The sequence below is a fragment of the Elephantulus edwardii genome, unplaced genomic scaffold (genome assembly GCF_000299155.1).
Source record: "Elephantulus edwardii isolate Elephantulus edwardi_28Jun2011 unplaced genomic scaffold, EleEdw1.0 scaffold00029, whole genome shotgun sequence".
In the NCBI taxonomy this organism is placed as follows: domain Eukaryota; kingdom Metazoa; phylum Chordata; class Mammalia; order Macroscelidea; family Macroscelididae; genus Elephantulus; species Elephantulus edwardii.
Genome location: NW_006399779.1, coordinates 4146860 through 4158209, shown reverse-complemented (window position 1 = coordinate 4158209; position 11350 = coordinate 4146860). Strand labels below are relative to the sequence as shown.

The window sequence follows — 11350 nt, the reverse complement described above, 5'->3', positions numbered from 1 at the left end:
CCATTCTGGGACTCTGAGTCACCACATTAGTGCCCCCTAATTTGCAGTGTATACCCCATCTTTGATTTGTAGCTCTTGGATTTCAAGAATAACTTGTATCTTAGGAAGGAATTGTCTTATGTTCTGCTCTGTTTAGACCACTTCTGGAATGCATCTGCCACCTTCTAGGGTGAAGGCAGGGGAAGGAGGGGCTTTCAGGGGTGACTTAAACTTCTAGGGAACACAGGGTAATTGGGGTTTCTTGTTTTTCTTCACTGTGCATTCCAATCTATGTTTTTGTGGTTCATGAAGTTTGAAAACAAGTATTTCCAGACATAAAAGGAGTTATTCAATTACAATTTATGCGGTAAAAGTATACAAAACTTCTGTATCTTGTACCCACTACTTAAGTGTAGTTGTCTTATCCATAATATTCTAAGACAAAGTAGACCACAATAAAAGCCATAATGAATGTATTAAGGGAGGAAGAGTGAAAGGTAGGTTAAGTGTCATCTAGTGATTAAAAACATGAGCTTAGGAATTTGACAATCCTGAGTTTTAGCTCCTATTGTACCAGTTACAAGCTTCTTGACTTTGTTGTTGTTGTGTATCCATAAGTTAGAACAGACCCATAGCTGACCCTCCAGCAGGTTTTCAGAGGCAGTAAGTCGCACAGGAAGAGACTGCCTATCTTCCTCCCATGGAACATTTGGTGAATTCGAACCACATACCTTTGCATCAGCAGTGAAATTCCTTAGCATTAAGTCATCAGGGCTCCCTGTTGGACTTTAGGAAAATTAATGAAAGTTAGATAAAAGTCACAATGTTGAGAATATTAAGCCAAATAATATACGCAATGTCCTGAATAGTCTCAGCACATAGTTAATTTCAACTAGATGGTAGCTATCATGTTAGCCTGTCTCACAGTGTGGCCGTAAATATTTAATTGCTTGTTGTTGTTGTTGTTGTTGTTGATGTGTGCCATCTAGTCAGAACCAACCCACAGCTGACCCTCCAAACAGGTTTTGAGAGGCAGTAACTCACACAGGAAAAGATTGCCCATCCTTCCCTCATAGAGCAGCTGATGGATTTGAACCAAGTACCTTTGCATTGGCTGTGAAATTCCTTATCACTATTCCCACTCCTCATCTATGCTATGTTACTGTATCCCATCAAATGGGAATCAACCGATAGATGGTGAGTTTTCAGAAGTGGTAAATCGCATGAGAAGAAGTTGTCTCTTTATCCTGTGTAACAGCTGGTGGATTTGAAATGCCTTCTTTTGGGTTGGCAGCATAATTTCCTCAATGCCAGAATTCATCTCTCACTTCTTTCTCTATGAATCAATTCATTACTAAGTCCTACTCATTTTACTCCTAAAATAATTCTCACATTCATCTACTGTCCCAAGCCTAAGACATATCATCAATCATCTGACATCTAGAGTAGTTGCATACCTGGCTTCCATATCTGAAATCTTCTAATTCATTCTTCACAGAGAAGCCAGAATGTAAAATTTTATATTTTCAAATGTAAAATTACTCCTGTGACTGCTTTAAATGTAATAATTTCCAAAATAGCTTCACAGAACCCACCAAATCCAGAGACAACACATTGATCCCATTGGAGGCTGGTTGGATCCCATTTGTCAAATGGAGTGGCTCGCTACTGGAGGAAGACATCCTGCTTGGTAAAGTAGAGAGGCAGCAAAAAGGGGGATGCAAAAATGGGCACAAGCACAGCAGCATTTTAGAGGATAACACATGACATGACAGGGTTTTGGGTTTTGTTTTTTGTTTGTTTGTTTTTGGATTGTCATAAGATCACTGAATTGGAGCTGACTCCACAGGATCTAATAACAAAATGTTCTGTAAGACCTTGCATGATCTAACCTACATACTTAGTTCTCCAGCTTCATTTTCCATCTTTCTTTCCCCAATTCATTGTTTCCCATTGTATTACTCTCTCTTCAGTGCCACATATGAGTCAAAGCTTTTACTACAAAGTTTAAAGGTATAGTAATGGTTTAAAATATGTCACCAAATTCTTTGATTGTTTCATATATAGTAGATGGGGTCTTCTTTTTGAAGACCAGAATTAGTGTCTCACTTCTAACAACTAGAATGTAGGTAAAGCAATGTTATGTGACTTCCAAAGCTAGGCTATAAAAAAGGAGTTATATATAGAGAAAGCTTCTGCCTGACTATTTCTTGGATTTCTTGCTCTGGAGGAAGCCAGCTGCCATGTTGTGAGGACACTCAAGCAGCCAAGATATTCTCATGTAGGGAAGAATTGAGGTCTGCTACTATCAACTGTGTGGATCACAATAAACTATGAATAGCATTGAAAGAATGGGAAAGTAGTAAGTATGGTTTAAAATCAGGAAAGGTAGGTATCAAAGTTGAATCCTTTCTCCATAGATATTCAACATATATCCTGAGGAAATAATTTTAAAAACTAAAATATAAAAAACTGGAATTGGAGGAATACTATCAATAATCTATTTTACACAGATGACATAACCTTGCTTACAGAAAGTGAAGAAGCACTTAATGAAGAAGATCAAAGACTATAGCCTTCAACATAACTCAACATTAAGGGGAAAAAGTCCTTCTGATCAATAAGCAACATCATAACAGATGGAGGAAAGATTGAAGTTATCAAGGATTTCATTTGTATCCACAATCAACACCCATGGTAGCAGCAGTTAAGAAATCAAAAGATGTGTTGAATTTGGGCAACTGTGTTGTCAAGAACTTCTTTATTCTGGAAAGCATATATACTCCAGTCCCATCAAGACATGATTATAAGATTATCAACTCTGAGTCCTATCTTCCACCACTGTGAAATGATAAAATGAACTAGAGTGACTACCATGTCCTTCCATCTTTGACCTTTAGTGATTGAACAAAGATGTTGGGAGTCATAAACAATGCTTCTCTACCTGCTGAAAAAGAGAGTATTTTTTATGATTGATAGAGAAGGAGAATTTAGGAGAAGACTGCCTGTTGTAATTCACAGCATTTCTCTGTGACGGGGAAAACTGCCATTTTGGAATGAAGAAGTAGCAGAAATGTAAGGTGTTATAGAAACAGAGTCTTTGAGCCTAGAGAATGTTGGAAAAATTCACCATGTGCTATGATTGCAGACCTTCTACAGGATCAATAAATGTCCATTTGAAAATGTTCTCAATGAAGTAACATTTGAAGTTCCTCTTTCCCCTTAGTTTTTCACCTCTTACTTTTAATCTTCAACCTAGGAACATTGCTAATTGAAGGCCTTTAGAAAAGTCAGAGCCATTCTTCTGGCCTTCATCCATTGCCAGGATCTTTCTACTCTTTTTCCACAAGGCACTAGTGTCACATTCGATTACTTTCCACTATTTTCAGAATGATATCACCTCAATGAGGTACCCTCTTTTCTCCCCTTACAAAAGAAAACAGACCTAGTTTCTTTAACCTTTCAACAGAAGCAAATTCTCCACGTCCCTCTGCCATTCTGGTTGCCTTCTGCTCTGCCTTCTCTAGTTCCAAATCTCCTATTTATAGAAAGAACCCCAGAATGAGCTCAGGACTCATAATAAGGCCTAACCAGTCCTCTTTACATGACTGAAATAACTTCCCTGACTTCTATTTTGCAATGTACTCAGTACAGAGTGATTCTCTTTCCTATTACCCTGCAAATACAATGACAAACTTGAAATGACAAATTTAAAGTTATGATCAAGGTTAATTGTCTCAGAACTTTCTAGACTCAATAAATTAAAGAGAGGTTAGAGTTTGTAGTCCATGTAAACTTAAGAATAAAACTAAGAATAGAAATTATTTTTCATTCACATTTATTTTGATTAATAAAGCAGTTAACTAGTTCTCAGTGCAAATAATTAGCATAGACTGGAGAGGCATGTTTTCATATCTTTCGAAGTGTAGTCCAATACCATGACTTGAGAACTTACTATTTCAAATTTTTACCTCCCTTACTCTAGGCTTAATAACTCAGAATTTGTTTTTTCACACATTTCCATAGAAATACAAGTGCATGTTAAATAATTAGAAGCAAAGTTTAGCACTTGTAATCAGAAAATTTCCCTCTAGATATTCTAGGCAGAGTTGTCTCCAGTACAACTTGCTAGGCCCCAGTTTCACTTGTCTTCACATGAGCCTGTTTCACTCCTTGGGGATTTCCCCTTTCATTTTCATCAATTGTTAATACAATGTAACCTTTAGTCAAGTGTATTTTCTTTCATCTCTTGACATGACATGTTCTTGACCCATCTGCTATCTGCTAAAAACTTTTTTTATTAACAATATTACTTCCCTACTCATGCTTCCTCTTATTCATCTCCTGTCTTTAAGACCATTTAAAAAGAGCCATTCAGTTTATCCTGCTATTCCATGTGGTCTTGCTTCAGTCTCATTAAAGGATTGTCTGGTTTCCTGAAATTGAGTTAAGCTATGCCCAGATCTTCTGTCTCATACTTACTTGTCAGAATCAGGAGGTTACTGTAAACTAAATCAAGACTTTTCCAAATGTTTCTTTTTCCTGCTTCCTTTTGATGTTCCAATACTTTTCTTTCTATCTAAACTAAGGATTGTGGATGGAAGATTCCTTGAGTTCTTTTTAAACATGAGCTCAACACCAGGATTTTGGCAATCATTGCCTATTCTTGTTTTTCAGAAAGCTTTCCAAATTGTGCATCGTGATTCTTTGCTTCTCCTTCTATTGCCTGTGGAGAACCATTAGAGATCAGGAAGTGACTAAGAGAGCCAATCTTTTTTTCTACCTGGTCAGAATCTTCTTATATCATAAATAGAACTCTTTCGCTACCTGGATTTTGTCAGGTTTTTTTAGCCTCCATGACAGCAGCTATGTCACCACCTGAAGATTCTCTATAAACAATTTTCTTTACTGATTATACTAGGTGATCCTCAAGTAATGATTTGGGAGAGGGAAAGTTGAAGGAGGGGAAAATGTTGTTGACATTTTGGCAATAATTAACCAGGTACCCCTCACTGTTACCATCCTTATCTGACTGTTTAACTCATCATGGATTAAATTGTACTCTATTAGACATTGAGATTCTTAAGGATAAGGAATTCTTAATCTTTGGATCACCATCACCTATTAAAATGCCTGGCATAGAGTAAGGAGAAGGAGAGAAAGTAGGATTGTGAGTATAAGAAGTAAACAATCTCTCCAAGACAAAGTAAGATAGAGGGCTTGTCAATTAATTGCATCCAAATAGATTTGTGGTTAATATATGGGGAGGAATACACAGATGATCTTTAGACTATTCTATCCTGAATCCCCTTAAACAAGTTGAGCTTACTGTATGCCAGAAGATGTTATAAAAATTCTTTTAAGGCTTTAAAAAAAAAAAAAAGAACTCTCCTTCATTTCTGATTTTGTGGACTCTGTCGTTGTTACCCCTCTTTCACTAATTCTCACACATCTACTTAATGATGTTTTTGTATCTTCTAACTGGGATGAATGCCTCATTACTAATTTTTTACTCATATCCATAAAAGAACAGAGGCCAAGCTTCATAGTTACAGTTTTTGTAGAAAACTCTGCATGAGCATTGACGAGTTCACCTGTAAGGAACACAGTCTTCTGTTTAGAAGGAAAACCCTTTCTTTCCAGAATGTGTTAAAACATTTTGCTTCAAGTCTGGCTACATTGTAAGGTAGTATCTTTAAGGAATAAGATTTGTTTACCATTTAGCTTGAAATGATCCTACCATTACTAAAAATGAATAGGATCAAATGAATCTAGAGAAGTGTAATATTCATATCACAGCTGACGAGGGCTGTGTGGAGAAAATGAGATGACCTCAGGAATAGTGGCTCCCAAGATTAAAATTGTGGCAGGGACAGTGCCTGGCATCTATCTTAATAAATGAAATGACTGCAACCTTTGCACGTACTAGACTAGATATTTTTAATATGAAAAGAAACCAAAGGTATGAGTGGAGGAAAATAAGAGCATGGAGAGCTACTAATGCCTCAATAAATCAAGAAAAGATTATTTTCTGCCAGACCACTGAAAAATCAAGAAAGAAACATATTTAAAAAGAAATATACCTCAAAGGCCCTTTCTTCCACCCACACTAACTCCATATCAACTGGAAACTCATCTCCGTTGAATTGGAACCAGTTCCTTTCTCCAGTAGGCTTTCAGAAGCTATAAATTGCATGGGAAGTGAAGGTCCATTTTTCTCACATACAAAGCAGCTGGTAGGTTTGCCATTCTTATCCTTCTTTATTCATCAGTTGTAGATTTTAGTAATGGCAAAAATATTCTTTGGGAAATATTTTCAGTACAATCATACATTGACTAAACAATTTCAAACTAATCATCATATTGTGACACTTCAGGCACTTAAACCTACAATACAGGGTATCTCACTGTAAAAAAGTATTCATCTTCAGAATCACGAACCATGTAAATATATCACATAGATGGGGAGTTGGGGAAGGGATGTGGTCATATAGTATTCCTATTCTGTGCCATTTCAAGATTTCATAGCTGTGTTCCAGTTATGGAATTTAGCAACTACAACAGAACTCCCTGAAAGTAGTGTGGGTTGCACTCCCAGGAAACCAGTTTTGCCCACAAGGAAGGTACCCCAAGACTTGTGAAGATGGATTGCGCTGGCTGTTCCAGTCTTAGGGCAGCATCTACTGGCTAATCCACAGATGGACAAAAAGTGGCAGTTTATGGCCAACCTCAGCAGTCATTTTCGGCGGAAGGAATTGTTGAGTTGGTAACTGTGAGAGTGCACGGCACTTTTTCATGATGGTCCATCCAGGACCATGGCGGTCTGAAACTATCCTGAAGTTCCAAGAAACCTATGTATCTATGCACTTTAGTTGGACCTAAGGTAGGCAAGGTTGGCTCTGGAAACATCTCTAGAGAGACATCTACTCAAGACTAGGCATCCAATGCCAGTAATGATCATCAAACGCCAATGGGAACTCCAATGAGCAAAGGCCCAAACACGGTTTAGGAAGCAAAGCCTATCTTCCCCAAAGAAGGCATCACTGGGATGGGAAGAGGAAGGGAGCAGAGCCTTGGAGTAGCCACCGAAATGCTAATACGTTCTGTAGTTTCTAATCATTCTGTCAATGTAAATGAACTATGGTAAAGAAGCATGAGTGTCATTCACATACATCTTTTGATTGGAATAAAGAAACTGGAAGCTGGAAAAGACTAGATGGACTGACCCTCAAGAGCCGTCCACCATCTTCTGCAGCACTAACCCCTGCAGTCCGTAGCGCCGCGGCCAGGGCTCTGACGCCACTGGTGGGCTCCCCTTCATGGGGACTCTGAGTGGAGAGTACAACCATGACACTGATGCCAAACTTGAGATGCGTCGGGGGACTTCCCCGGACACTGGCGCTCCTCAGAGCGACCGGCATCTCCATAACAACTGGTTTGCATTCATTCTTGGTGGTTCTGCTCGGGTGTGTGGGCGCAGGCCGAGGGGAGGCTTCAGTGGAAAGATACCTTGGGTCAGCGACTCCCTCGGCCAGGGCACGGCGCCAAGACTCGAGTTACCGCCTGTGGTTAGAGATTTCCGGAGTTTTCCCAGGTCTCCAGGAGCCGGTGGTACCCTTCCCCCACCGCCGCTACTTTCTGCTTCTATTTTACACATTAGGGGGCTAGTTTGCTTTATTGTCATTTATTCTCTTCCCTTCCCCCCGCCCCTGAAGTTTATCCCTTCCCTTCCAAGTTACTTTCCGCCCCCACGTGACCTCCACGTCCTGGCTTGCGCAGCCCCAGGAGGGGACTGGCAGGTGCTGAGCGCGGGGCTTCCGGGGAGAGCCCCCTCCCGGGGCTCCCGGACCCCGCGCCCCGCGCGCGCGCGCCCCTCCGGCTCCCCGCGGGGCTCACACCAGCGCCTGGAAGCAGGGGAGCCCCGAGATGATGCAGCAGCGACTCCCGGAAAAGCAGCAGGGTCGGGACGCGCAGCGCGGAGCCCGGAGCCGCCGCGGTGCCTCCCCTCCCTGCTCTCGCCCGCGGCTCAGCTCTGGGCGGCGCGACACGCCGACCTGCCCGCGCACGGGAGCTGTTAACTCCCTTCTGAGAAGCCATAAGCCATTAAAGCAAACGCAGTCATAACTTCATTCAGCCCAGCCGCGCTCGAGAGCTCGGCTTAACACAGGTTCCTGTGGGCAACTAGTGGCTCGCGCTGGTGCCTCTCGCCTAGTCATCCGTCCCTGAGTGGCAGAGGCAAAGTTGCGGAGTCTGATGCGCGCTGCGACGCACGTAGTTGTTCCCAAGGACAAGTCACTTGTTCCCCTCATCCTTTTCCCCCGCCTGGTCCCCCAATCCCCCCCCACACACACACACACTTGAGCATCACTCACGACCTCATCGGCTGGAGACCCTTAGTCATGGTGGGGGAGGGGGGGACGCGAACTTTTCTAAGAAGTTTCCTTTGTACCCAGGGAGTCGCGGTGAATTGGTCACGGAAACGGCACGGCTCGCCGTCGTCGTTGCCGCCCCCCTGGCCCCCCACCCCCAGCGCGGCTCTGGTTTTATTATTAAAGCGGTAGCCTGCGGACGCTGTAAGCAACAAGTCCTTCCGAGGCCTTCCCGCTCACGCCTGCGGACGCGAAGGCTTCCTTACCTGGCGTCAGGACAATCTCCTGAGCCCAGCTCAGCTGGCCAGAGCCCCAGGTGGGAGCTGAGCAGCGGGCGAGGGAGCGGTGTGCGGGCTGGGTTCTTGGTTTTGTTTTTCTTTCTTTTTTTTTTTTATGGGGGCTACCCTGAAACTCCTCACTTTCCCCGAGAACTTTCAGTGCCAAGACCCAGTGACAGAAGGTTGGGAGGCAGCCCTGGGAAGCACCCGCTATTTAGCGGGCCAGTTGGGCAGCCGGGCAGTCCTGGTAACCTCGCTCATTCATCAGAATCACGTAAGAACTCAGAGGGAAACGTGTGTCTCGGAGTGAGGGCGTTTGCGTAAATCTATAGGTTTTTCCACATCGATGCCAGTTGCTTTGTCTTCTGGAGCCGCCAAGGTGGTTGAGAGTTTAAGCTTGCGGATATTGCAAAGGGTTATTAGATTCATAAGTCACACCAAGTGGTGGGCGATCCACTGAGCAAAGCCGAACTTCTCACATGATGACTTCAAACAAGACACATTACCTTCCAGCATCTGTTGGGGAGACGGGATTTTAAGACACTTGAATCTCCAGGACAGGAAAGGCACAATGGTGAGTAGCAGAAAGCCCTGCATTCTAATTGAAAAAGCTTGACATGTTGCTTAACAACGAGCATATCACGGCTCTTCCTGGCACTTCACACGCCAAAGAACAGCAGCTACTCAGGCCAGGGGAATCGGGGTTTTAAGCAGTGCAACTTTAATTGGAATCATTTGAGATTTAACACAGCAATGTGGAACTGCGTGGAACAAACTTGGAGCTGGGGGGGGGGGGATTATATTGGCTGTTCGGGGATGTGCTTTTCTCCCAGCCGAATTGCATTCCATTCTTTGCCTCTGTGTGTGGTGTATGAGCATATTGTATGATTTATATGTGGGCATATAATTGACATTCGCAAGGAGGGTAAATTCCCATTTCAAACAATAACGCTGCTAGAGTTGGGAATAGGGGGTGGAGTGGGGGTAAGGGTGGGGTAGGGCTGGGAGTTTAGGTGCCGATGGGGGTTGGGTTATGGGAGAGAAATAAGTCACAAGTGCATGTCACCGGGAATGAAATGGGTAATCCTCTCAAAGAGAAGGGTCTCGTGAACATGTGATCAACTATTAACAGGATGTCTTTGCCAAAAAGCCACCCGCACGTGACAAAACGTAAGGAAGTGGAAGAAACCGTCTAGAGCAGTATCAAGTGTCACTTAATTAGAGATCTTTTAGCCTTTTTCTCCTGCTGCGCCGGGTGTGTAACCGCTAGCTAGCTGGAATTCATTCAGCACCTTGGACAGAACCAATGGACTTGTCCAAGGTAGTGGTACCCCAGGTAGCCTTCTCGGCCCCGCAGTAAAGCCAGCCCGGTCTCGTCCTTAAAAGGCGTCTTTTCTGAGGTTTAGCTCATACTGAGATCGGGGCTGAAGAGAGATTCAGATTTTGGAGCGGAGCGTTTGGAACGCGAGCCCCAGTTTGGTCCCCTCATTGAGCTCACTGAAGTTGGCTTCCTAGCGGTGTAGGCTGGAATAGACTCTTGGCAAGCTCCGGGTTGGTATACTGGGTTAACTTTGGGAAATGCAAGTGTTTATCTCCAGGATCTAGCCACCGGGGTGGTGTAGCCGCAAAGAAGGTAAGCACCGGGGCGGGGACCCCTGCATCCCCAATTCTTGAGCTATTTTGATACTTGAGCTACCGGAAAGGATACGTGGTGAATGGGAGCAGGTAGAGGAAGAGTGTGGGAGGGGAATGTTTCTTGGTATTTTCCCAGTTTGAATTGCCCCCCAGGGTAAAGCGAGAGAGGAAAAGGGGGGGGGAGAATGCTCATTCTTCTTGCCGATATAATGAGTTTAGTTAACTTGGACCTGCAAATGTCTGATTCCAATGTAAGATATCTCTGTCTTTTTTCTCCTCTCACCTCCTTCTTTTCCGTTTTCTTTGCCGGGGTGCGTGTGTGTGTGTGTGTGTGTGTGTGTGTGTGTGTGTACAGTACAGTAGATTCATTACTAAATATGAAGCGTTTGCACATTATTCGATTTCCTAAAATAATATGACTTTGTACTATTTAGAATCAAGCGATGGAGGGAGTGTGCGGTTGGGAAAAGGGAGGTGGAGGTTGCGGAGAGGGAAGGAGGTAACGCTAAATCGCCAACATAAAATGAATCAAGGTAATTTCAGCTCTTCTAGTGAGAAGGATTCATTCTCTCAGTGTCCCTCCCTCCCTCCCTCCGCCTCTCTCCCTCCTTCCCGCCCCCCTCTTCCACCCCGCCCCCTCCTCCTTCCTCCATCCCTCCCTCATTCTATCTCTTCCTTTCCGTCGCCCTTGCGCCTCCTCGCTGGATATTCCTCTCTGGGTTTTTATTTCTTTCTGTCTTTCCTCCCTCTCCGCGAGTTTCGGGCGCTGGCTTAGAGGGCTCCCGCTTTCTCAAGGAAAGGGGAGCAGCCGGGACCGCTCTTCATTCCCCCACCGGGCCGGATGCCTCATTGAGCCCAGGTCCGAATCCCTAAGGGGTAACTCAGGGCAAGGGGTCTTCCGCTTGGAAATTGAAGGTCCCTTCCGGACCAAAGATCCCGGGAGCGGGCCGGGGAGGGGGCCTGGGCTCCTAGAGGCGGAGGGAAAGCCGAGCACCCGGGAGCTCGCGCTGCGCCGCGGCTGGACTGAGCCTCCCATGCGCGGGGCGCGCAGAGCGCGCAGCAGCGGCGAGGTGGCGCGGCAGGCGCGGG

The 11350-nt window shown here is 44.1% G+C and overlaps 1 protein-coding gene across 2 annotated transcripts in view; it reads left to right on the top strand.

Annotated features, from left to right (window-relative positions):
• The first annotated feature begins 8883 nt into the window (after positions 1-8883).
• Positions 8884-11350, top strand: part of BDNF (brain-derived neurotrophic factor) — a 63837-nt gene continuing 61370 nt past the window's right edge. The window contains exon 1 of one of the 2 annotated variants that reach the window (XM_006883713.1): positions 8884-9200. In XM_006883713.1, coding sequence (XP_006883775.1) covers positions 9198-9200 — 3 coding nt within the window. In that variant the 5' untranslated portion in view covers positions 8884-9197. Of the gene's footprint in view, positions 9201-9929; positions 10260-11350 lie in introns of those variants that run through there. The other variant, XM_006883715.1, reaches the window with a different exon arrangement.